The sequence below is a fragment of the Selaginella moellendorffii genome, unplaced genomic scaffold (genome assembly GCF_000143415.4).
Source record: "Selaginella moellendorffii unplaced genomic scaffold, v1.0 SELMOscaffold_35, whole genome shotgun sequence".
NCBI classification, from domain to species: Eukaryota; Viridiplantae; Streptophyta; class Lycopodiopsida; order Selaginellales; family Selaginellaceae; genus Selaginella; species Selaginella moellendorffii.
In genome coordinates, this window is record NW_003314296.1 from 830,350 (window position 1) to 856,752 (window position 26,403).

The following is a 26,403-nucleotide window of genomic DNA, read 5'->3' on the forward strand; positions in this document are numbered from 1 at the left end:
TGGTCCTACCAAGCAAAACTTTTTCAGAATTCCAAAAACGCCACAAAAAAAAAAAAAAGGAAAGAGGAAAAAAACAAGAGAGAAAGTTCACAATGAAAAGAATGTAGCGAAACGAGACACAAGTTGTTCCCCCTGCACAGTTTTTGTTTGTATGTTTGTTTGCAAGCGAGCGGTGACTGATCGTGAGTGTCTCGATGGCCCAATCGTCCAGCAAGCCAGAACAATATGATGTTTCTCTGGCAGCATGATGTTCTCTCTAGCATCTATCTAGAGAACAAGGAAAACAATACAACCTTTTAGACTATACATTGATTGTAGAAACCTCCCTTGACAAGACAAAGGGATTATCCCGCCATATTTTCTAGAGCGGGAGATCATAAACTCGCCGAGATCTGGATCCGTGCTCGCATTGTTTAGCAGCAATCAAGCGGCCTTGTCGGGGAACAAAGGCAAAAGTTTTTGTGTGGAGGGGAGATCGCACCTTGTAGCCCTGGCACATGCATATTAGATGAATGATTTTGCCAACCCAAGCTGCCGCGCTTCATGAGATCAAGGAGGGGTGTTTGTGGATTTTGTGTGGATGATTATGTATGATCTTGCTGGTTGGCCTGTGATCCCAAATGCCAAGACAAACAAGCAAAGCTGGTCTCCTTTCCGTTGTTAATTATTTAGAAATAGTAAGTTATCATTACTTTTCCTTTTAGCACTTTTAAGACCAAAACAAACAAAAAAGCTGCTCACCCACGTTCCCTAGGAAGAAAATCCCATCACATTTTTATAATTTGCTCGAGAAAAGTAAAGAAAGAAAAAGAAAAAAAGAAACAGACTGAAATTCTAATTTTTTTTTATAAAACTTTTGCTAGTGGGCTCCTGTTGCAACTGCTGTACTACATATGCCCCGTTCTGGCATACGTAAGAACTTCACAGTTTGCAGCAGCAGCAAATTGTAAGAACTCGGCCCTTTTTCGCTCTGCCAGTGCTTTATTCTATTTGGCCTCTGGAAGTACTCAGGGCCCTCGTCATCCCTCCCTCTGGAATCAATGCCAGTTACCAATCAAAGGCCCTTCTTGGAAGAAAGCATGGACTTCTAAAAGAACTGAAGAGAAAAGAAAAAGAAAATGTCTCTCTTTGATTGATTGTAAACTTACATCTCGAGTTGATTCGTACCAGTCCATCACGGAGAGCTGAACCTCCCAACTTGTTCTGCCTTTTTTCTCGTTGGCTCGATTGTCCGCTAGCCCGATCATTCGTTGAATCTGGAGAAAAAGCTGCGAGATCGTCGTCAGCAAATGGACGTTAGCGAAAAAAGAGCTGCAAACCTGTTGGTCTTTGTAAATCCTCAAGCTTATCCTTCTTCTCTGGTAAATTCCACGCCTTGTTCTCGTATCTGAGACTGCTTAAGCCTTCTCTGCTGCTCGCTAAGCCGCTTTCTCAACTTATCAGCCTCGTCTTTCATACCGGCTGCCATGAAGATGCTCGCTAATGCAACGTAAGGCCCGGAGTCAGCAGGATCGATCTCGATAGCCTTCTCTGCTGCAAATCTCCCTCGATCGACATCTCCGTGGAGCTTGCACGCACCCAAGAGTGTCATCCAGATCACAGCCCCCGGCCGAGCTTCCATGTTCGCGATAAACTTCTCGGCCTCCTCTAGCTTCCCAGCCCGTCCTAGCAGATCCACAACGCAACCGCAGTGCTTCTCTGAAGGCTCGATCCCACATTCCTCGACCATGCACAGGAACAGCTCCCAGGCCTTGTCAACCAGTCCGGCATGGCTGCAAGCCAAGAACACGTTGATGAAAGTCACGTCGTTCGGCCTCACACCATCTATGTCCATGAGCGGGAAGAAGCCGAGAGCCTCCTCAAACTTCCCGTGTTCTGTCAGTGCCGAGATCATCGAGTTGAAAGCCCCTATTTCCTTCCGCTGGATCTTCTCAAACACCACCTTCGCTTCGTCACACCGCCCAAACTTGCTATACATGCTGAGGAGCGAATTCGCGACCACCGGAACAGCCTCGAATCCACTGGCAGTGATCTTCGCGTGAGCTCTGCGGCCTTCTTCAACGTCGCCAACGCTGCCACACGCGGCCAGCAACGTCACGTAAGTCAGCTCGTCGGCCTCCACGCTCATCGTCTTGTAGAGCTCGAGAGCCTTTTCACCCTGTCCGTGCTGCAAGTAGAGCGCCATCATCCCGTTCCACGACACCACCCTCTGCTTGTCACTCCGGAGATCAAAAACTTTCCTGGCGTGCTGGAGCTCTCCACACTTCCCATACATGTTTACCACCGCGTTGGCCACCACTGGATCCCTGTCAAGCCCCTCGCCGACGGCGTCCTTGTGGACGAGAGTCCCCTGCTTGAGATCCTTCAAGTTCGTGCAAACCTCCAGCAGCACCACGAAAGTCACGGCATCGGGAGCCATATCAAACTCCTTGCGCATTCCTTCCCGGTAGAGCGTGAGAGCCTTGTGGTTCTCACCATAGTCGGCGTAGACGGAGATCATCGTGTTCCACAGCACAACGTCGTCCTTGTAGCTCCGATCGAAAACCTTCCACGCATCGGCCAGGCTTCCACACTTTGCAAACATGTTGACGAGCGCAGCGCCGACTTCTACGTGGTAGAGACAATCCATCGCTCGGACGACGCTCTTGTAGAGCCGGTGCGCGAGCAGCAAGGACCTGAGAAGCGAGCACGCGGTTATGACACTTACAATGCAAATCTCGTCGGGAAAGATACCTTCCAAGTTCATCCGCGAGAACGTCTTGAGAGCTCCAATGCCGTCTCCATTCCTGGCAAATGCGGTGATCATCGACGTCCAGCACACAGCGTCCTTGCAATCCACGCAGTGGAAGGCTTCTTCCGCCGAGAGCAAGCTTCCAGCAGCGCTAAACGCGTTGATGAGCGCGGTGGCGACGACTGGATTGGTTTCCAGCCCGAGCTCTTTGATCCGGCCATGGAGAGAATTCACGTCCACCAAGCTGGAGCACGCCTCGAGCACCGAGACAAAGGTGACGGCGCTTGGAAGAGCCGGCGCCATTCGCTTATACAGATCCAGAGCGTGATCGTCCAAGCCATTGTTTACGTATGCCCCGATCATGATGTTCCAGGAGAAGACGTTCTTGTCAGCTATGGCGTCGAAGATCTTCCTGGCTTCTTGGACAGCGCCACACTTCCCATACATCTGGATGAGGAGATTCTGGACGAATCTGTCGCGGGCGTCTCCCGATCGAGCGATCTGCTGGTGGACCGCGCGGCCGATGGACAGATGCTCGGGAGCTGTGCATCGCTGGAGGAGATTGCCGATGAATGTCGCCCTGCTGCCGTGACGGAGCTGCGGCAGCTTGCCCAGCGCATCCTCCACATCCTCTATCGACTGTGCAGTGGATTGCGGGATGGATTGAGAGGGATTACCGTGGGAGCTGGCCGCTTTCCTGGGTCGCCTCCTCCATTTGAGACCAGCTTGAAATGACCTGAAACGCATTCTTCGATTCCTTACCCTAACTTTAAATCTAAAATATGAGAAAAAATGTGAAAATAATTTTTTAAACTTAATTTTTTTTAAATATTATTTTGACATGGAAGGAAATTAAAAAGATTCATGTATTGTTTTATAAAAACACTCAAAAATATTTATTCACCACCACTATTTAGTGGTGGTATTATCAGTGATATATATTAATATTAAAATTAATTTATAATATATTTATATGTCTTAAAGTCTATGTGGTTGATAATAAATAATGGTAACTGGAATAGATAGCTAAGATTATAACATTTTGTGGTAAATAAATATTTAATATAAATAGATACATAATAAAAGCTTTTATTTTGTTAAAGAAAATATTAAAATTTTTAAAAAAATATTACTATATAAAGTTAATTTTTTAATTTGTTTAATGACAAATATTTTTAATAATTAATATAATGTAAACTAGTAAAATCCAGTGGACCCATATGAGTTTAATGCAAAGAGGAAACCATCACAACTTTTATACTAGTAAACAAATAATTCCCTATGGATAAATGTTTTTAGATTTTAATTTGAAAATTAAATTTAACATTTATTAACCTTATTTAGTTGTTAAGTATATTTTTTTATTAATTTGCTAGTTTTTAATAATTTAATACATATTTATTCAAATCGATAACAGGAAAAATTTCAGAAAGTTATTAAACAAGAAAACTATAATTGATAATGAAAAAATTCTAAAGACTAAGTGGAAGTGAAAAAAAAGAGGCATTTTGTGAAGTATAACATGCACTTTCATTTAAAATTTTATATAAGTTATCTGTAGTTATACTTAAGTTGATTATAAATGACTTTTCTAAATATAGGTATTTTATAATTTTATAAATAGCAAAAGATTAGTTTTATAACTTGACTCACTTAACAACTAAAAGTAATTCTTTAGTTTTATATAAAAGCTAGCTATATGCTATTAGGTTTTCTGAATTAGAAATATATGAAAAGTAAAGAACCAATACATTAGATATAATAATTTTAAAATATAAATTTTAATTTAACCTAGAGAATCATAAAAGCTAAATTTCATCTTGAACTTCTTAGAAATAGTAACTCCATATAAAGTAAATCATGTGAAAGGTAACAATGGTTATGATAAACAATATAACACATAACTCACAAATGCAAGCAATTTTATACAATGATGCCAACTTAAATAATGTTGGATGTAGAAGCTAAGTTACGGTTTGTATATTTCCTTTAAGATTAAAATAATTAAAGCTGAAGGTAAAGGTCTTTACGTCATGACTAATAAAGGTTGAACTGATTGATGGCTTTGGGCCTTAAACAATGGATATTGCCTCCCGGTAAACACCATCCTGTTTTAGTCTCTCTCTACCCAACTGGCAATGATGTGGCATGATTATATGGCACTTCTCTCTTTCCACTTCCAACTCTTTCTCTCTCTCTCTCTCTCTCTCGTGCTGCCACACAAAATTACTTCCAATCACTTTAACTTGGACAAAAGAGGGTTTTTTTCCTTTGCATCCAATGCCAACAAGTGTGTAACTATCAGGATTGGTGGACTTCGCCTCTTCTCTCGGGGGTTTTAGGTTCTGGAATGGAAATGCTGGTCGACCCAAGCCGCAGCAGCAGCAGCAGCTAGATTGGAACTCAGTGGTACTGTTAGCTCTAGCGTCATGGAATATAGGCATGCTCTTCATCTTTGCACAGCCTGGAGCTCTTTGAACTATTGCTACATAATCTTCTCCTGTTGGATCATCCTCAGTTTTATTTTTCCAATGAATGCCTTGCAAGCTTTTAAGCACACTCTTGAGGATCCACTGGAACTTCGCAGGTGGATGGGCGATGATCCTTGTTCAACTTTGTCGTCATGGAGAGGAATCAAATATGGTGGAGATAGCCATGCTGTTGTCTCGCTGTTCTCTCTCCATGAAGAACAAACAATGGAAAAAAATGTTTCCGAACTCTAGGACGCCAAAAGAAGTGCCGGTCAAAAGCCAAGAGAAACCACAGTCGGACAGACAGAGAAGTGCCATGTAATCATGCCACATCATTGCCAGCTGGGTGGAGAGAGGGTGTTTAACGGGAGGCATGGATATTTTGCACAGCCAACACTTTTCTAAATGAAAGGACAAGTTTCTAAATGCAAGGATGAGCAGGCTCTAGAAGACGCAGAGACATTGCTTGCGCTTGACGCCACACGCTTGAAGAGTATTCACAGGAAAGTTATAGTCAATGTCACCATAATGTTGTGTGTATTCATATGCATCCAGGGCGTGTTCGTATAAGGAGCTCAACAAGCTCTACATAAACGTGAGCAAAATTTTTGATTGGTGGAATTGCTGGGAGATAAGCCCCTCACATGCACCATACAAATTGGAGGTTGGCTTCTCTCTTTCTTCTCATTCTAGCATTTCTTCATCAATTTTCTCTTGATAGCAGGAAGATATAAGAGCCTCTTGGCTGTGGAGCTCCCGTTTGAGGAAGAAAAGAGAAAGAATGCCATGGCATACTCTCAAAACATCTCTCAAGCTCGTCAATCACAGTGTTTGGAAGCTGTCCTCTTCTTCTCGAATTTCTATTGCCAGCGGCAAGATCACCATATTAAGATTCTATGTGGGCCCGCTTGGACCATGGCCTCGACGGGGACTCCCCACTCCCCTTCTCTACTCGTGGTTCTCTGGAATCCATGTTGCACCGGATCAAAATGTGACTCAATGTGATCGTGAGCAGTGCGCTCGTCATATGGGGTTGGATTCACGCTCCAAAGAAGGTTTGTCCAGCGTCGATCCCGACCTGATGATGTGGCAAATAGGCTTCCACATGACGTGGAAACCGTGACAATCACAAATTGTTTACTATTTAAAACACTATAAAAAGAAAACATACTAGAATAAGGAATTAATAATATTAATACCAACAAAATTCAAACAATGTTGTTTTTCTTAGCACTAAACTACTAAAGTTACCTTTTGTTTATAAACATATATAACACATTGTGAGTGCCTGGAATATGGAAAGGGAATACAGAAATGTGCATATCAATTAGCCCAAAAACCCTAACTTATATACAGGAGCGAGTGGTCCAGATTGAAATCAATCCGACGGCTACCAAAATCCCACTATGCTAATATTAGTATACGGCATCATAACCGTACACTTGGCCCTCACATCATCCCCTCCTCTCGGGATAATGGAAGACCATCAAGGTTCTCTTGAAGATGGGCTGGGATCCGGAGGAACGTCAGGAGGAGGTATTGGTGGATCTGTAGGTGGTATTAACTCCTCCTGATCCCTTTGTATGAAGCGTTTCAGCCGTTGCACATGCATAATCTCTGGAGGATCGGCCTGCTGAACGTCATGCCGAACCTTATAAACTTGTGGTCCAACTTGCCGCAACACTCGATACGGTCCTTTCCATTGCGCAAAAAGCCCCTTAGATAAACCACGTACCGTAAGATGGGGAAAACGGACTAACACCAAATCATCCACTTTGTACTCCGCAGGTGGACGATGATGGGAGTTATAGCGCCGTTGTTGTCCCACTTGTACGCGGCCTAAGTGTTCGGCAGACTCTGCTCGGACAAGTGGAAGAATGCTTGTCAAATACTGATCCCATGATCTAGCATCGGCAGCTCGTGGCAATCGCAAAGGTAAACCCAGCTCCGTTGGTAAAATTGGATCATGACCATATAGGAGTTTATATGGTGAAACACCAACAGAACTCTGCACCCTTGTAACATATGCATACCGAAGAGACGGCAAATAACCATCCCAATCCGAATGCTGAAAGTTCACATACTTCGCAATCATCCCTTTGAATGTCCGAACGAGCCGTTCCACCAGACCATCTGATTGCGGATGATAAACACTCGTGAAAGTGTGGCGTATCCCCAACCGAGACGTCAAAACATGAAATGCCTCAGCCATAAATGCGGGACCATTATCCGAAAGAATCCGCTCTGGACAAGAATGCTGGAACACCACTCGATTGAGGAGGAAGTATCCAACAGCAGTTGCAGAGGCACTAGCAAGAGCACCAACTTCCACCCAGCGAGTCAAGTAGTCAGAAGCAATAATAACATACTCATTGTCAGCAGTTGACCGTGGAAAAGGTCCCATAAGATCAAATGCCACTAACTTAAACGGACAGGAAACCGCAATTGACTCCAACCGTCCTTCCGTAGCACGAGGGGGAGTATTACGAGCTTGGCACCAAATGCAGCTACGCACATACCGAATAATATCACGTCGCATCTCCGGCCAATAGAAAGACTTGCGCAGCTTCTCGGTAACACGACGGTGTCCCATATGCCCACCTAGAACAGGAGAATCATGGTAGGCATGGAGAAACCGTGGAATAAACACCGAAGGCACCACAAGCCGTAAATGATTATCAGGATCCGTCCCCACAAAATAAAGAAGGCCATCTTCAAGGCGATATTGAGAATGTAAATGCCGGAAAGGCAAGTCATTAGCAAGTGATGCAGGATTCTCAAACCCATCTCGAAGCCTTCGAATCCACGGCTCAATCTTTTGAGCCTCGCGAACCTCATCAAGAGAAGGTAGATCTTGCTCTGCGCCTTGTGGACACTGAACATCAAGGACAGCAACCGCCGACGGCACAGAATCCTCATCTAGAAAATCCACAGATGCTGGAACAACAGGTTCTTCAAAAACATGAGAAGTGAGTGGAGAAGGAAGAGGAGCTCGAGAAAGGGCATCAGCATCAGCCATAGAACTCCTTGGGCGATGAACAACATCGAAATCATATATCTCAAGTTTCAAAGCCCATCGAGCCGTACGACCAACCAGGTTCTTCTGCTTCAATAATGAAGTAACAGCAGCATGGTCACCTTCAAGTAACGTCCGAGAACCATGTAGATATGCATGAAGTTTCTCGAAACCCCAAACTGCTGCTAAACACTCCTTCTCCGTCGTGGAGTAGTTCATCTCCGCTGGTTGTAATGTACGGCTTATGTATGCAATGGGGTGGCGCTAACCAAACACACTCGAGCTCTCTTGCATCAACACACCTCCAAGACCAATGTCAGAAGCATCTACGCGCAAAATAAAAGGTCGAGTATAGTCAGGATATGCCAAAACCGGAGGAGTCGTCAATAGCTCCTTGAGATCCATGAACGCCCGCTCACAATCCGGAGACCAGATGAAAGATGACGTTGATGACTTCAGCAACGCTCGCAATGGTGTAGTGTGATCGGAAAGATGATCCACAAAACAACCGAGATACTGCATCTTACCCAAGAAGCGCTGCACATCATTCACACACTTCGGAGTAGGGAACTTTAGAACAGCCACAAGTTTGTCAGGATCAACTTGCAAACCCTCACGAGAAATACGGTACCCAAGATAAGTTGTGTCCTTAGACCCAAACACGCACTTTGACCGCTTCAGCTTTAAACCAACGTCACGTAGCCGATCCAACACTTTACAAACATCACGAACGTGCTCCTCCCACGTCCCCTCCGAGTGGATCAAGACATCATCAATGAAGTCAGCAGTCACTTCCAGCATATCGCAAAGAACCTCGTCCATCATCCGCTGGAAAGTTGCTGAAGCATTATTCAAACCAAACGGCATTACCAAGAACTCGTACAAACCAAATGGTGTACAAAAAGCAGTCTTAGGAATATCTTCTTCGGCCATTGGTACTTGCCAATACCCAGAAGCAAGATCTAGCTTGGTGAACCAACGACTTTGCCCCAGACGATCTAAGAGATCAGCAGTGTGAGGAAGAGGATATACATTTGGGATCATCACTTCGTTTAACGGACGATAGTCGATGCAAAACCGAATACTCCCATCAGGCTTCGTCACAAGATGAGGTTCACATGCCCAAGGACTCTGCGACTTCCGAATAACACCCTTCTCCAGCATTTCCTTGACGTTGGCTCGTAAAATCTTGATCTCCTTAGGTGACCGACGACGAACAGGAACCTTGATTGGACGAGCATCCCCAGTTGGAATCGGATGACGTGTGGCAATCTTGGCCCCAAACGATATGTCAAATTCAAAGAGATTAGAATACTCCGTCATGAGCCGGTCAACTGCTGCAACACAAAGATCGTCGGAGGGATCGGAAAAGGGAAAAGCAGAACAAGATGGAAACACAGAAGGAAAAAGTGGGGGAACAAAAGTAATGGAAGCAGAGGTAAAAGTAGAGGGACGAAGAGGTATGGAAGTGAGAGGAATGGATGAAACATAAGGAAGGATGAGACAAGGGGGAGAAGCCTCAAAGTCACACTTGGCATGATTGCGCTGCAACCAATCCATACCAAGAATGAGTTCAAAAGCTTGACTCAGCACCACCCGCAACGACTGCAACTCAAGCTCGAGATCGCCCACACGCACAACCAGGTCCACCTCATCCCATGCACATGCATGTGTACGACCGTTGCCATAAAGAATGAAAACTGGTTCTGCCGCACGACGCAAGTGTAGACGACAACGTGTGGTAATAGGTCGAGCAATAGAAGATAAACTCGAACCTGTATCAACCAACACGGAGAGAATAATAAGAGACCTCTTGTTATAAAAACGAGCTTGGAAAGTAAACACGGGATGAACCGGTGCCGAGTGAACCCCTTGATGATACTCTCGAAAGAAAGATGGAGGGGTCACTGATTTATTTGCGCAAGGTCCCTCCATTACTCGCGCGACTCCTCGTTTCCCGGATGCATCTCGGTGTCCAGACCTTCCACTGCAGCAGCACCCACGGGACGTTGCTGACGCCAAGGTCTCCACCCAGGAAATGGAGGTCGCCAATCCGGAAAACGACGGCAACGCCGATAAGTATGACCAACTTCATCACACGCCCAGCAGTGAACATCACGGCCACGACCACGTCCTCGCGCTTGTCCTTGGACTCGAGCAGCAACAACATCAACCTCCATTGGAACAGGACCATCACCCATAGGAAGTGGAGCGGAAGGACGTGCAGCGAGAAGTGGAAGAGGCGACGTCTCATAACGTTGTGCCAAGTGAAGAGCATTGTCAAGAGTGGCAGGAGCAAGTGCATGCACAAGTCCGACAAAATCTTGACGAAGTGCTGGCCATAACATTCCTAGCTTGATCCGCTCCGACATATTTGGCTCCGCACGAAGTAAAAGACTTCGGAAACGAACGCCAAATTGCATCACCGACTCAGATGGCCCTTGGCGAAGACGATGCAATTGTTGGAAAGCATCATCACAATCATCGGCATGTCCGAAGGCGCGTTTGAAGATGTCCGGGAGAACACTCCAATCCCCACGAGTGGCTGCGCTCAAACCATTGTACCACTGCAACGCCGTCCCTTGGAGACACGTGGGAAACTCACGCAAACGTCGAGCATCATCCCAAGAATGATATGTGGCAATTACCGTGAAGTGATTGAACCAATGGTACACATCATCCCCAGGATTCCCGCGAAAGAACTCTGGCCGAACGCGAGGATTAGCACCAAGAGCAGGAGGAGTTGTACCACGTGCCGTGAACGCCGCCATCAACTGAGTTTGGTTGTTCAATTGCAAGCGCATAGCATCAAGCAATTGTACCAACTGCTGCTCTAGAGTTAAAGGAGGAGATTGCTGATCTGCCATGAAGATGAACGAAAAAAAAAAAGCAAAAGAAGAGAGATGACAAAAAGCTAGAAGGAAATGGTAGATCTAGACAACGCAAAAAGCTAGATCTAAACCAAAAGAAAGAACAAAAGAAAGGAAATGGAAAAAGTTAGATCTAGACGATACAAAAGCTAGATCTAAACCAAAATCCCAAATCTAAGCACTCCTCAGGGACAATCAAAGGTGCCCCTCACCTCCACTAATGTGAGTGCCTGGAATATGGAAAGGGAATACAGAAATGTGCATATCAATTAGCCCAAAAACCCTAGCTTATATACAGGAGCGAGTGGTCCAGATTGAAACCAATCCGACGGCTACCAAAATCCCACTACACTAATATTAGTATACGGCATCATAACCGTATACTTGGCCCTCACAACATTAAGATTCATTTTTCTTAAGAAAACCTAATTATCACTAATTATTTTAGCTTCTTGAGAATATTCTCAATAAATGGTTGAAATTAAATCTTATAACGTAATCAATGGCTAACAAAGGTTTATGTGTTCTTCGTCTTGTGCTGGGGGTGTTGGTACACGAGAGTGAACGGCTGGTGTGCCGCAGGCGGGGCAGATTCAAACCCCAACAAGTGTCTTCGGGGTCTTCTGCCGGCAGTGGGTGTAAACATTTAAACGTTTTACTTCTTAACATTGTTTTTCTCACTATCCTATGGCAAGAACACCTTGCTAGCCACTTGATCTGTGACACCTCTAGAAAAGAACTCTTTGTTGGACGATTCTAGGAAAAATTTGCAGATAGAACATCAAATCCTTGCGGTCGCCCACCAACAAGTTCTTCCTGACGGTCACGTAGTCCCAGTAGGCTCCAGCCTTCATACCTCCTGCTCAGGTACTTGGTCCCTTTGGTTTTATGCCTCCAGATGGGCGCTAGCAGACCCAGAAAAACATGTCTAGTCAAGGGCGTGCACAGCGTAGGATGAGTCGGGCAGGGATGCATCCAGAACACAATCAACCCCGCCTTCCCAAGAGCTTGGAGAAATCATCAAATGTGGCTTGGTGATTTGATGATTTCTGGATCATCAGTGGCAGAAATGATCTGATGATTTCTCAGATCGAGAAGTGACCAGCAGACTATGGAGAGGTTACTTCTCATCATCATGCTCACTGTTGGGGGTAATTTTTGAGAAGCATAATGGAAAAGAACTCACAAGGAACTGAACCAAAAAAGTGAAAGGGATCACTTGGCTAATGTTTAATTGGGTCAGTAAACACACCTTTAAGACATCATCTTTTAAATTCTCAGAGCTGGCAATCCCGGTCTCTCATCGCACGATCGTCATTTTCAATTCTTTCTTCTTTTCATGGGGGTCTTATAATTTGCTATCGGCAATGTGATTTACGTTAGCTACAACTCAACAAAGAAATGCTCACTTCACCATAAGACATAGTTCAAGGATTATCATGATGAAGTTTTTACACAATATGTTCATGTATTTTTTATTTTTTTATTTTTGCATGGCATACAATACATTGAACTGCATTTCGTCGCTAGCTGTAAATGAATTGAAAATATTCTTTGTGTTCTAATTTTAAAAAATTAAGACTTTGTCATAATTAACAGCAAAAATAAACTTAAATTCCCAGCATTTGTTTTAGATTAGAAATTCTTGTTTCCAACGGTGTAAAGGTCTTTGACATTCAGAGCTGGGTGGGACGGTGTGTAAAGGTTTTTGACATTCAGAGTTGGAGAGGGATAGATCATTTGAAGCTGTTGTGTAGAAGAAAGGAAGAGAGCTATGGCGCTACTCCACTGGATTAAGGCGTCTCTCCCGGGGCTTCCCATCGACAACAAGGATGATCCAAACTACGACGACTTTGCTGCCACCAGGCAGCCTTTGGAATCCATCCCAGCAATTCCTCACTTTGTACAAGGTGTCGCGTCCAAGGACATTGTGATTGACGAGATTTCAGGCCTCTCGGCACGGATTTTCCTCCCGGAATGCGAGCACGATTCGAAGCTGCCAGTGTTCGTCTACTTCCACGGTGGCGGATTCCTGGTTTTCACACCAAAGTTCCAATTTTTCCACTATTTCTGCGAATCCATGGCGAGAAGTCTCAAAGCCCTGGTGGTCTCTGTGGATTACAGGCTCGCTCCCGAGCACCGGCTGCCGGCAGCGTACCAAGACGCCACTAGAACTCTGCAATGGCTCCAAGAACCACAGTGCTTGGGCGAGGATTGGATTCGCTCCCACGGCGATTTATCCCGTGTCTTCATCTCGGGCGATAGCGCTGGGGGAAACATCGCCCAACACTCGGCACTGGATTGGTTCTTCCGCCAGGAGCTCAAGAACGTCGAGGAAACGAAAAATCCCACGATCAAAGTCGTGGGAGTCGTCCTCGTCCAGCCTTTCTACGGCGGCATGGATCGCAAGGACTCGGAGGTGGAGTTTGCCAACGGCGAGATCCTCACCATGGAGAGCTCGGATCTCTGCTGGAAGCTCGCGCTCCCAATTGGGGCCGATCGCGATCATCCTTTTTGCAACCAGCCCAAGTTCCTGGATGAACATCGAGTTCCGGCAGAGATGGCGCCAATTTTCATGGCGATTGGGCGCAAGGATTGTTTGTACGCGAGGCAAGTAGAGGTCGCACGACGTCTACAGGGGGCAAACAAGCACGTCCAGGTCGTGGAATACGAGGATGCCGCCCATGCGTTCTACTTGGGGCCTCCATCGCCGGCGTTGGATCGGTTCTTCGATGACTTATCTGGGTTTGTGACAATGTGTTGCAAGTGAATTTGTAACAGACTTTCTATATTTTAAATAAACAATCCATGGAACTTTCTCGATATTCAAATTTTAGAAGATGTTTTCATGCACGATGTCTTTGTAATCGTATTATTATAAGTATTGGATTAACTGTTTCAAGTCTGAACTGAATGGTGGCTGTCAAGATCGCCTCCTCCGGTCGCATGGCGCGGTCTAAACAATTGATAAATGTATGAATTATACCTTGCAGTAATTATGCTGCTAATTAGATTTGTTGCTTGGTTGAATTCTTTGAATAAACAATTTAGACTTTCTCGACATGGTTCTTTTTTCCACGATGTTTAATGTGGTTTGAGCGGAAGTTCTTTTCCTAGAAGGTCTTGGGGTTCCATCTTGTGGGATCTACAAGAGCAATGCATGACAATGCCCTTGATTTATTTGCTACCATATAGTTATCCGTTAAGCAATGATTCCACATTGTATCAGCTAGAAACTAGATAATCACGAAACGAGAGTGTCCCTGGTTCATGATTTTCATTCAGACTGCTTCCATAATACAAAATGCTAAGAGCTTTGCCTTTCACGACTTACTTGATATTATCATTCGTGCCTTCATGGGGTTTTCATGCTGGCCGGGCCAGGATCTTGGCGTCGCAGGCAACGATTTTCACCCGATCCACATGCTGGACCTCGTTATCCGTCTTGAACGTCGCGTTCTCCAGCAAAAAGATCCAGATGTTGTCGCAAAACCTGTATGTGCGCAAGTGGCCCTGCCAAAGAAAAACAAGAGAACAAGGAAAACAAACATGAAAAAACCAAAAAACATGAAGAATTCGTGTTCACTCAAGCAATGCGAACGAAAGAAAAAAAAAAATCAGAGCCACAAGAAAAGCTTTCTCTGTGAAAAAATTATGGAGAAAAGAGGCTAATTTACAGACCTTGAAGGTCGTCTTAGCTCGCACTTTGCTCTGCAGTGCCTCACCCATCGACTGTAAGGATCCAAGGAGGAAAGGGAAAAAAAAAAAAAAAACCAATCGAGTTAGTAACGGGAACCAAAAACGAAGAACACGAAACGCTCAATCAAACCAAAAGAAAAGTTACAACTAAGCCAAAATTCCCAGTGAAAAACTCAATTCGATCAAGCAGCCAAGAAGAACACGAAACGCTCACTCGATCAAAGCAAAAGAAAAGTTACAACTAACGAAAAAACAAGAGAAATCCCAATGGAAAACTGAGATCTCATCTCATTCCACAAAGAAAAAAAAAAGGAAGAGAAGCTTACTTTGTCGAACTGCATGAGCACACGCACGGCGAGAAGAGGAGGAATGCTGCCGTTCGTTACCATCTCGTCCAGAGCATCCGTGAGGCCTATGCCGATGGTGGATTTGCGATAGAGCTCCAAGCTGCCCATCTCCCTCGCCAGTCGCTAGCGCGCGCGCCTTTCTTCTCTCTCCCTCCCTCTCGCAGCTCCAGGCGCGATGGCGGAGCTCAAACTCTCACGACAGAAAACCCTTTATATATCTCTCGACCTAGAGCTTATAACTGCGCATTGGGGCTTTATATACCCTAGGGTGCGCTATAAAGCCCCCTTTCTTCCCCGCTCGATCCATCGCAGTGCTCGATCCGAGGAGCTGAGGAGCGGCCGCTGCTGCTGCGCACGCGATCGCGGTGAGTTTTTCGATCGGATTATCGGATTGCGCTGGCTGTTAGCTCCTCGATTCTTCTTGCCCGACTGTTTTGTTAACTATGAATGAATGTAGTTAAGTTTATCTCTTGTTTAGGATGTTTCGTGTTGTGAACTTGTGATTGATTTTTTTTTTTTCCTTTCTTCGATGTGATTTATTTTTCTTTTGCTCTCCAGGCTCCAGCTTCGAAATGTTTAAGAAGTAAGTACGATGGACTTTTTTTCTACGCATGTTTTTTTATTTCTCTCTCTCTTTTCTTCTGTGGTCTTTCTTGCTTAATGTTTCCTGGAAATGGAAGTTAACTGTGTATGTTTTTTGTGTGTATCAGGTTTAGCCAGGAAGAGGTAACCGCGCAGAATCAGGTGAAAGCCTCCGTTCAAAGAAAAATCCGGCAAAGCGTTGCTGAAGAGGTAAAAGAAAAAGTTCTTTCTCGAGTATTTCTTTCCGAAACTACAAACTTTGTTTTGTTTGTGTAGTATCCAGAGTTGGAGCCCGTGCTTGATGATATCCTGCCGAAAAAATCTCCGGTCATCGTTGCTAAATGGTGAGCTAAGCTACTTAAATCGGACATTTCTAACCTTTTGCGGTTCAAACATTTGCAGCCAGAACCATGTCAACCTGATACTCGTCAACAATGTGCCGCTCTTCTTCAACGTCCGAGACGGTCCTTACATGCCAACCTTGAGGCTCCTCCACCAATGCAAGTTCGTAGCATGAGGAGAAAACGAGCTAACGGTTTTCGCTTTCGTGATCTCCAGACCCAACCGTGATGAAGAAGCTCCAAGTTGACAGAGGAGCCATCAAGTTCGTCCTCGCAGGAGCAAATATCATGTGTCCCGGACTGACATCTCCTGGAGGTGGCTTGGACGAAAGTGTGGCAGCCGAGGCACCTGTGGTACGATTTCACGATTCTTTGACAGATAGCTTCTTCTCAAACTCGTGTTCTCGTGATTTCTAGGCCATAATGGCGGAAGGCAAGCAGCACGCGCTTGCGATAGGCTTCACGAAAATGTCTGCTCTCGACATGTGAGCCACCGGTTTGCTTGGAAACAATCAAGCTAAGTGTTTAAACTCTCGCAGAAAGAATATCAACAAAGGGATTGGAGTGGACAATATGCACTATCTCAACGATGGACTCTGGAAGGTATGTAACACTACCAATGGATGCTAACCGAAAAAAAAACTATCTTTCCAGACGCAGCAACTCAATTGAGACGACCCCGCGAGAAACTTAGACGAAGAGACGAAGACGAGAGCTTTTCTTTCTAGAACACCGTAAGATGTTTCTCTTTCCGGATTGAAGCGTAGATGTTTGATAGAAGGACGTAAACTCCAGAGCCCTCGGGATCCAGTGCTAGTGCCTGTTTTGCAGCGCTAGCTCCTCGCTGGAAATCGCCTTGAGTTTTGCAAGCTCCCAATAAAGTCGTCCACACGGTGGTATTCGGTCGATACGGCATGCTCGAGACGAGCTCCTCGGCAAAGTGGAGCTGCTTGGATCGACCCAAGAGATCGACAATGCAGCAGTAGTGATCGATCGAGGGGCGCAGCTCCAAATCTCTGGTGATGAAAAAGAAGAGCTCGCGAGCTTCGTGCAAGAGCCCCGAGTGACTACACCCGGTGAGAATGGCCACGAGAGTCACCTCGTTTGGCTTCACTCCTTCCAGGAGCATCGCCCGTACAAGCTCCAGGGATTCGGGAATATACCCGGCCTGGGCGTACGCTCCAATGGTGGCGCTCCACGACACCACGTTCCGGGCGGGCATATTCTTGAAGAGGTGCCTTGCCACGTGTGCGTGGCCGGCCTGGGCGTGGGCCGTGATCATCGAGTTGAGCGCCACGAGGCTGTGGTGGGGCATCTTTTCCAACACTACCATGGCCTCGTCCACGTGGAAATTCCCGGCCAATGCCTGGGCGAGAACGTTCCACGTCACCACGTCGCGCTGGTCCATGGAATCGAACACGTGGCGGGCGTCCATGGGCCGGCTGTTGCTCCCATACGCCTGGATCATGGAGTTGTACGACGCGGCGTTGGACAGTGGCATGGCGTGGAAGATGCCGATCGCATTTTCTAGATGCCCTTGTGCGGCATTTGCTGCGAGGACGGTGTTCCAGGACACGGCATTCCACCGGGGCATATTCCTGAAGACTTGACTTGCAGATGCGGCACCTAAGGCGGTCATAGTTATGTTCCAAGAGGCGATGCTCTTGTACGGCATGGAATCAAAAGCGGCCTTTGCTTGTACGTCATGCCCCTCCCGGGAATATGCCGTGAGAATCACATTGCAGCAGATGGAGTTTCTGAAAGGAATCAGCCGAAATGCCATTTCCGCTCTGTGAAGATACCCATTCTCTGCGAAGGCCTGGATTAACACGGTCCACGAAACCACGTCCTTTTCGGGAATCTTTGCGAACACTCTCTCGCACATACCAAGATTCCCACTCCCGGCATATGCTCCAATAACGGCTACCCACGTCCAGGAATCCCACTGTGGCATACGATCGAATATCCGGCACGCGTAGCATAGTTTCTCCTCGCTTGCGTACGCTTCGATCAGGGCATTGGCGGAAATAACATTTCGAGCCGATGACAAGTCAAACAGCTCTTTCGCTTTCTCCAGATACCCCTCTTGGGCATTTGCTTGCACGATGATATTCCAGGCAACAACATTCCACGCCGGCATTTTCTGGAAAAATTGCGTCGTCGATTCCAGATTGCCTGTCTCCGCAAAAGCGGCGATCATAACCGTCCATGTGAAAACGTTTCTGACGGGCGTGTTCCGGAACAGAACCTCGCACTCGTGAAGAAGCCGGCACTCGGCATAGCTCTTGATTAGCGACGTATTATCATCCTCGCCGCCACCTTTTCTCCGTACGAGGCTTTCCACCGCCATCGGGCCTTCGTTTCCCGGCTCCAGAAGCTGCCCGTACGTACGGCGGGCCTCAATCAAGCATCCACTCTGTGCCATTGCGGCAATTATCGTATTCCAGGACACATTATCCCAGTACGGCATCTTCCAAAACACAAACTTGGCTTCGCCAACCTCGTCGCAGGCGTCGAGCATCGCGTTCCACAAACGCACAGTCCGTGCCGGGACGGAATCAAACACAGACAAAGCTAACGCAAGATGCCCGCTTTCGGCATACGCGGTGAGCATGATCGTCCAGGACACGACATTATGCTGCGGCATCACTTGCAAGATCAAGCAGGCTGTGGTGACGTCCCCGTGCGATGCAAATCCATTCAGCATAGTGTTCCAGCAGTAGTCGTTTCTTTGCGGCATGGCGCTGAAGAGATTCTTCGCATCCTCCAAATGCCCGCAAAGAGCATTTGCCTGAAGCATGCTTGTCCACGATACCACGTCCGGATTTTCAATCGCGTCAAATACAATTCGCGCCTGGGAAACATCACCAGTTCTACCGTACAGATTGAGCATCGCGTTCATCGACGCAGTGTCTTTCTCAGGCATGGAACCGTACAGGTTCTCGGCCTCGGCAAAATGCCCTTCCTCGGCAAGTGCCAGGATCACAACGGTGGCCGCCACGGATCCCACCTGCGGCATGCGAGAGAAGAAGAATCGAGCATCGCCCAGATGCCCGTGATGGGCGAACGCCGCGACGATGATGTTCCAGGAGAAAACATTGCGGCACTCGGCGGCATGGAAGACCTGGAGCGATCGATCCAGGCGGCCACACTTGGAGTACATGTCGACGAGGAGATTAGAGAGGAAGACATTGCTGGCGTGGGAGGAGGCGAGGATCTGGGCGTGGACGAACTCGCCCTTGTGAGGATCGAGCGAGTCGCGGCACTGCTTGATCGCTCTCGCAAAGCGCGATACTTCTTGCTTAGATCTACTCAAGGTCACAAACATGAGCTATAAGAAAGTTCTCATTGTGATCTTAGATAAACTACCATCTCTCCAGGAAACCTTGCGAGAATGATCTTCATGGAATGTAGATCTTGTCCCCGGGATAGATCCTATCGGGATCGCTGGTAACGCTCATGTTGGCTTCGAAAACATCGTCCGGGGACAATCCATACTTGTTCGCGATAGAACTCATCGTATCACCTTCTTTCACCTGGAGAGGAAGAGCTCAAGCTCACGAAGAAAACGATGTATAGGATACGAACCTCGTGATACTTGGACTTTTGTTTCTGGTGGCTCGTCCAGGCGAAAACTGAGAGGAGGATCGTCGCGGCGGCAGTAGCAGCGACGACGAAGTATTTGCTTCGTCCCGTGTTCTTGGCTTGATCTTTCTTTTTGGAGCGATGATCGTCGTCCTGTGGCACGATCCCGTCTTGATCGTCATCTTCGCGCGACAAAGACGAGGTGGAGGACGAAAGCTCCGAGTTTGCATCGCCATTTAGGAGATGGTGGTGAGCGCTGGGAATGGAGGCACCGTTCTCTCGCTTGACGTCACTGATCTCTGAAAAGAGAAGAAGAAAAATCTAGAAAACCATCGTTTTTGGCTTTGCCATGGAGCAAACCTTTGAGAAACCGAAGAACTAGACATATTTGTCCAACATCTCTTCCGGAAGGATCTTTCAGTGTGACCCACTGAACCGCGGTCCCGATCGAGATTAGATCACGGATGGGAACGAGAGATTTTCCCACTGGATGGCTGGAGTGATCATCCAGAAGTGTCACCTATGAAGATCAAGGAGATAGAAACACGAATAAAAGGAGAAGAAGAGAACTTGTTACCGTGAGGCAAGAGTCCTCCGACGCCACATCCAGTCTAAACTCTGCTAGCCATTTGGAACTTAAGTTCTTGAGCGGCGCCGTTCTAGCCTAGAGAAAGAAATCCATCATCCAAAACTCTAGAGACGGATAAAAATAACCAGCATTTTACCTGTTCTTTGCCGATCTGTAGCAAAACAGAGGGCCGCGCATCGATCTTGACAGAGAGATTCCTTCCCTCCACCACGGATATATGAAGGTGCCCCAAGCACCGCATTTTCTTCGCGATGGAACGAGCCCTAAAACTGCCAGAGGCACTACAAGGACATTAACGGTCCAGATCTCGCCACGGCGAAGGAGTCCAACGGTATGGTTTTAAAGTTCTTTGATATATCTTTCTAATAATACTAAAATAATATGTGGTCAAAACTTTTGTTTATCTATGTGGTATAGTAATTGATATATTTATTTTTTCAATTAATATAAGCATTATTAAGGTATTAATGAAAATGTATGACCTGTTTTAGTTCTTGTGGTGCCTGTCTAGAAGCATAGCATGGACATCTCAAATTAGTATAGAACATGACAAATTATTATTATTATTTTGTTTAAGCTCTCTTTCTTCATTTGATAATGATGTATAATCTAAAATCCATTTTCTATTTATAAAAGGGTACTATTGTATGTTTTTGGCAGAATTGCACTATAGCCAAGTTGCCATCGCTGACATAATGTTAGTAATGCTATGTCCTACAGTCATGACATTATATCATCACCACAACACAACCAAGACCAAATCCATATACTCCCCCTGATACCCCTTTTATTGTTACCTGGCCTTGCCAAGTTATCACTGAGGGCCTGCAAAGTAAATGCTAAAGCTAGAGTAACACCAAAACCATCAACACTCTCTTTTATAAGTTTGGTGTGCTAAGATATGGTTTAATACTAATCTTATTTTTAAGATGAACTTTGCTATTTGTTTGGTTAGCAAGAGCTGGAGTATTTTCTTTTTTAGTGATAGACATGTGGATCAATGTATTTCAATTTCTTTCTGAATTGTGCTCTATAGTTTAAGCAAAAATGTTGGTTTTAATGTTTTATAATTACCATTATAAATTATAATTATCTCAAACAGAGAAAATGGTTATTTGTATTTGTTGTCCACCATACTTTATTTGGTGCTTTTGCCTCATATGCAACTATATTACAATCATTTTGTATAGTTAAAAATGTAAAAATAAGACAATTTAAACAATATTGTTACTAGACCAAATTGCAATTTTTTTCTCAGTATATAAAACTAAATTTCCATCATTTTGAAGAATAATTAAACATTCACCAATATAATCTATTTTATTACTTGACTTCCATAATAAATACTTTCCAGAGTAAAGAGCAAGTTGACAATTAGATTCTAATATTAATAAATTTTTACGATTTGGGGATGTTATAAACTGGCCTTTGTAAAGATAATTATTTTTAAATCCAGCATTTAAAGTAGTTAAAGTAGTATCACAAATTTTGTAAGGAGAATAAGAGTTATTATATGTATTTATTTTATCAAAAGAAAACAAATAATATTGTTTTTGAATTAAAATATATTCAAGTTGATATACTCTAGATGTAATTCGGCAACTATCAGAAGAAGCACTAACTATATCATCTCTATATTTATTCATTAAATTACTTATTGCATGCCTCATAGAAGTACCAGTAACATTTTTACTAATTGAAGATTGTCCAGATGAACAATATGGAGTTTCACCATCCATGCGTTGAAAAGTTATTAGAATATTACCTCTATCACCAATATTAATAACTTGTATATCTTCATAATTTTTTGGATAATATGGAATTATTGAAGTAGAGATTCTATTATGTATTAATTGAATTCCCTCATCAATTATCATTCCAATTTCATTACGAGTTAAAGTGTTATTATTTCCAAATTCTACACTCACTTTCCTTTTTGCAGAAACAATTTTAAGAATGAAAAAATACCATATAAAGTGTTTTCTTTTGTATGACATTTTTTATACAAGAGACTTCAATTCGTTTATTTACTCTTTTTTAATTTTTTCTACCAGATTACTCTTTTCTTGTTATATATAAAAAAATTGCTGTAAAATAACAAAAAAATATCTTTAAAATATTTTTTAAAATTAACTTTAAAAAAGTGTTCCTTTTGAAAATATTTAAACTTTTTTTTCTATTTTCTAGCTGATATAATGGTGTTTTCTATAGATGACAGTGTAGCTATTTATTAAAGTTTAAACCTAATACTTTACCAATAACTTGTTTGATTTTTCTTTCTATGAATTCACTTTTTTTTTTTTTTTATCATTTGACTCTTTCCATATGTTACGTCAATATACTTGGAGAAGTTAATTGATTAAAGGCAAATGCTTCCTTCCACTGGTATTGTAGGTCAAACACACGACTTCACTCCTTTATCTCTTTAGTCAAAAAAATATAGAAAAGAAGAACCTACAGCACAACACTGAAAAGAAACAAGAGGATAGACAAGAAACAATGCTTTTAACCTTGACTCGGACTTTTCAGCACGGAGTTCAGTCCGATTACGGAAGAGAATCGCTTTGCTGCTGCCTGTTCCTTCGAAACGAAAAAACACGGCTACTCGACCACGAACGTCTCATCCTGCAATCCTCTGGCGACGACGACGACGATGGCAGCGAGGGATTTTGATCATCCGGGGGAGCACCAGCTCTCGAGAACCTCGCAAAGATCGATCGAAACAAGGGGCTCCCTTCCTCGAGACTGGAGCTCTTCTTCCTTATCCCCGGTGTTACTACTCCTCCTGCGCGATCAGATCCTATAGTGGCATGATCTTCTAGAGGTGGAGAGGATCCATCTTCGATCACTTGGGCGGCTGCTGGATCGATCGAGACAACGATCGCGGCCGGATCCTCAACCTGGGCTCGACACAGGGGGCAAACGTTGGAGTGGATCGAGAGCCAAGTATCGATGCACTCGACGTGGAAGCCATGGCCACACTTTGGAAGTATCTTGACGTCCTCGCCCTCTTGGAAATCGCCCAAGCACACCGCGCAGTCGGACGACACTCTCTTGCTCTTGGAGCTCTTGTAGACCGGGAGTCTCTGGATGAGCGATTTCGAGAGAGCGGGGGTCTGGATCAAGAGGGTCGGCTGCTGCTGCTGCTCTTCGGGATCGCGATCTTGTTGATGGTCTTGCGGAGGAGAATTCGACGTTTCTGGGATTTGGGGAGAGTCGCCAGTGATCCAGGATTTGTAGCAAGAGGCGAGGAGTCTGTAGTAGCTTACCAGCAAGAAGAGAATGACGAGGAGAGTGACTAGAGCAACCACAACCGGCGTGATGCTCACTGCTGCTGTTGCCATAGCGTTGTTGTTGTTGGAAATGCGGTGACCATCTTTGTGATCTTCGTCTAGAACTCGAGCGTGATCCATGGAGGAATGGACTCTTCCCCAAATCGGGGCTTCCACTCTTGGAACTTTTCTTCCACTCGGAGTAAAACTTTACCTTCGTATCGTCATCTAATAGACAAAGTTAACGGGATTTTAGGGTTCTTGGCTAGGGTTTTGGAGTGTCGCCGCCGCGAGTGCTGCCGCCATGGTATGTATTCTCTGTTTCGCTTTCTCAGCGTGGCGCTGATCGATTCTCGCGCAGCCGTCGCACAAGACGTTCCGGATCAAGCAGAAGCTGGGGAAGAAGCTCCGCCAGAATCGCCCAATTCCTCACTGGATAAGAATGCGGACGAACAACACCATCCGGTAAAGCGCTTTAGATTTCTCATCTCCAAGAGAAAATTTCTCACTTATTTCTTTCTTTCGTTTCTCCTTCCGAATTTGCAGCTACAATGCGAAGAGGAGGCACTGGCGAAGGACCAAATTGGGTCTTTGAATTCCAGTTCCAGTTCGATCGATCGATGGTAGTTCTTTTGAGATGAAATCTCTGTTAAGTCGAATCTTGGTAGGAGTTTTTGTTGATCCTTGAGGAACTTCAGACCAAACAAAGAAATTTTAGTTTTCTAGTCCATAAGCGATGAGACTGGTTCGTGCATCTCGATGTGCTTCTATAAAACTTAGATCAAAGCTCCAAGATCGAAGCTGCAGAGCTTAGCAGATTTCCATCACAAGAGCCTCAGTGAGATGTGGAGCGACGATGGTGGAGTTTGTGACGTTGAGGTGGGGGCTGGCATGGAGTTTCTCCAGTGCTGGAGCAGTGAAGGGTGGATCTGGCGCAAGTTCTTTCGGGGCTACGAGCAGCAGCGGGAGTTTTTTGGAGGGAAAATGCAGTGCATTTGAGGTGCTGGAAGATCTTGGGAGTCACTTGGAAGCTCGATGCGGCCACTTTTGCGATCCTTGGATCAACAAAACTCTGATGGCAAATTGGAGTTTAAGGAGACGTTCCAGCAAATTTCCACATGCTTGCTGACAAAAATATGGATAAGGCTAATATGGATAAGGCTAGTAGTGCAGCTCTTGGGAGCTTGAATATAACATTTTTGTAAAGATCATTTGCTGCTGATAAATATAGTAAACTTAATAAATTGAATATGTAGTTTTTTTTTTCTAATTTGCTAAAAACTAAACATAAACTTGTTTACATAAATTTTTTTTAAAAAAGAGCACCATTAAGAAAAAATAATTTCACTTTGTAAAGTTTGTAAATATAAAATAAATATATAAATAAATAAATAAATATATATATATATATAGAGTAAAGTTTATATATGTATATACATATGTATATAAATGTATGAATGTAAACTCTTGAGTTTGAATTTTCTGGGAAGTCACCCAACCTAGTACTATTCAAACCCAAGGATGCTTAACCCTAAATATCCTAAAACCCTTAACCGATTGAAAAAAGGGGTGCACTCTTATTCATAGGCCCTTGCCCTCTATATTTAAACCCTTATGGATCGTCTCTTAAGTTGTTCCTTTTGGTTGTTTACAATCCACTATGCTTCCTTGTAAATTCACACCTTCATAAATAGAAGCTAAAAGTTACAGCTCTCTCGAGAGCTCTGTTCTCTTGACACCTTACCCTTTGGGTCAAGCTCAGTAGGAGTAAACTGGACCAGCTAAATGTCAATCAACATATGGTGTGATTCCCCTAGCCAACCAACAGAGTCGGATCCGAAACCTCTTTGATACCAAATGTAAACTCTTAAATTTGAATTTCCCAGGAGGTTACCCAGCCTAATACTATTCAAACTCAATAATGTTTAACCCCAAATATCCCAAGACCCTTAACCGATTGGAAAAGGGGGTGCACTCTTGTTCATGGGCCCTTTCCCTCTATATTTGATCTTATGGATCGTCTTTCAAGTTGTTCTTTTTGGTTGCTTACAATGAACCGTCCATTTAGGAGTGAATTTAATCTATCCATTCTTGTATATAAGCAGGGGTATAAACCCCAATGAAGATACTTATTCCTATATCCCGAGCACTCACATTGGTGGAGGTGAGAGGCACTGCAATTTGTCCCTAAAGGCCAAAACTTTTTGGTAGTGTTTTGCTCTAGTGTTCGGGATCGTGTTTTTTTTATTCTTATTTCTTCATTCTCTTTTAGATCTAGATTTATATTAGCTTTTTGCAAGATTTAGAATTTTAACTATTGTTGTGCTTAGATTTGCTTTTTTCTTTTGATCTTCATTGCATTTTCTTCTTCTATAATGCCACGTTGTTATCAATCAAGGAGTATATCACTTGAGGCTATTAATGCTACTCTGTTGGATCGAATTTTTTGTGTTGTGGGGTGTGATCATATTGGTGTTGCACCCATCCTTGGTGTGTTGCCGTCTTCAGCTTTTGTGGGACATGATTACACGACTTGTCTTGTTCTCGGCGTTCTGCCATCTCTTGTTGATGTGGAGTATGATTGTGATATTGATTGGCAAGCTATGGATGATGTAATTCAATTCTTGGAGAATGTTCGAGGATCAAGTTTATGGGAAGATGATGTGTACAAACTCGAGTGGATTCCAGAGTGTGATGATGAGCTTGATTATTATGGAGATAGCTTTGGAGATGAAATGAAAATTTCACGAAGTATGTGTCAATATTTCAATCTGCCATCTAATCCTTTCTTTTTCCCTTTTTCTTTTTCCCAACCTTTTCTTATTTCTCGGCCTGAGCCACTTGCTCATGTTCTTAGTATTTCCTCCTCATCTGCAGTGTTTTCTTCTCTTGACACGTTG

The 26,403-nt window shown here is 44.4% G+C and overlaps 6 protein-coding genes across 6 annotated transcripts; 2 read left to right on the forward strand and 4 right to left on the reverse strand.

The window, feature by feature from the left end:
• Nucleotides 1–1,104: 1,104 nt before the first annotated feature.
• On the reverse strand, nt 1,105–3,478 carry LOC9657524 (pentatricopeptide repeat-containing protein At3g53360, mitochondrial). The gene is made up of 2 exons (XM_024682611.1): nt 1,320–3,478; nt 1,105–1,268 (listed from the first exon to the last, which is right to left on the reverse strand). Exon 1 carries the CDS (start codon nt 3,476–3,478, stop codon nt 1,346–1,348), a length of 2,133 nt encoding a protein of 710 aa, XP_024538379.1. The 3' UTR covers nt 1,105–1,268; nt 1,320–1,345.
• Nucleotides 3,479–12,783: 9,305 nt separating this feature from the next.
• Nucleotides 12,784–13,911, forward strand: LOC9657525 (carboxylesterase 1). Its single transcript, XM_002977665.2, has one exon. It carries the CDS (start codon nt 12,863–12,865, stop codon nt 13,856–13,858), a length of 996 nt encoding a protein of 331 aa, XP_002977711.2. The 5' UTR covers nt 12,784–12,862; the 3' UTR covers nt 13,859–13,911.
• A 418-nt stretch (nt 13,912–14,329) lies between these two features.
• Nucleotides 14,330–15,305, reverse strand: LOC9656475 (transcription initiation factor IIA subunit 2). The gene is made up of 3 exons (XM_002977827.2): nt 15,114–15,305; nt 14,770–14,820; nt 14,330–14,601 (listed from the first exon to the last, which is right to left on the reverse strand). The coding sequence occupies exons 1-3, from the start codon at nt 15,240–15,242 to the stop codon at nt 14,455–14,457; spliced, it is 327 nt and encodes a 108-aa protein (XP_002977873.1). The 5' UTR covers nt 15,243–15,305; the 3' UTR covers nt 14,330–14,454.
• Nucleotides 15,282–16,965, forward strand: LOC9657526 (malignant T-cell-amplified sequence 1 homolog). The gene is made up of 9 exons (XM_024682762.1): nt 15,282–15,499; nt 15,693–15,717; nt 15,845–15,926; nt 15,993–16,060; nt 16,119–16,216; nt 16,275–16,411; nt 16,475–16,542; nt 16,597–16,660; nt 16,712–16,965. The coding sequence occupies exons 1-9, from the start codon at nt 15,310–15,312 to the stop codon at nt 16,727–16,729; spliced, it is 750 nt and encodes a 249-aa protein (XP_024538530.1). The 5' UTR covers nt 15,282–15,309; the 3' UTR covers nt 16,730–16,965.
• Nucleotides 16,759–19,751, reverse strand: LOC9656476 (pentatricopeptide repeat-containing protein At4g02750). Its single transcript, XM_024682761.1, has 2 exons — nt 19,646–19,751; nt 16,759–19,593 (listed from the first exon to the last, which is right to left on the reverse strand). The coding sequence occupies exon 2, from the start codon at nt 19,383–19,385 to the stop codon at nt 16,782–16,784; it is 2,604 nt and encodes an 867-aa protein (XP_024538529.1). The 5' UTR covers nt 19,386–19,593; nt 19,646–19,751; the 3' UTR covers nt 16,759–16,781.
• Nucleotides 19,752–22,639: 2,888 nt separating this feature from the next.
• LOC112349031 (RING-H2 finger protein ATL5-like) lies at nt 22,640–23,735 on the reverse strand (the record flags this gene model as incomplete). Its single annotated transcript, XM_024682613.1, has 2 exons — nt 22,640–23,430; nt 23,501–23,735. Coding segments are annotated over 2 exons (888 nt in total), but the record flags the coding sequence as incomplete, so codon positions are not given.
• Nucleotides 23,736–26,403: the final 2,668 nt, after the last annotated feature.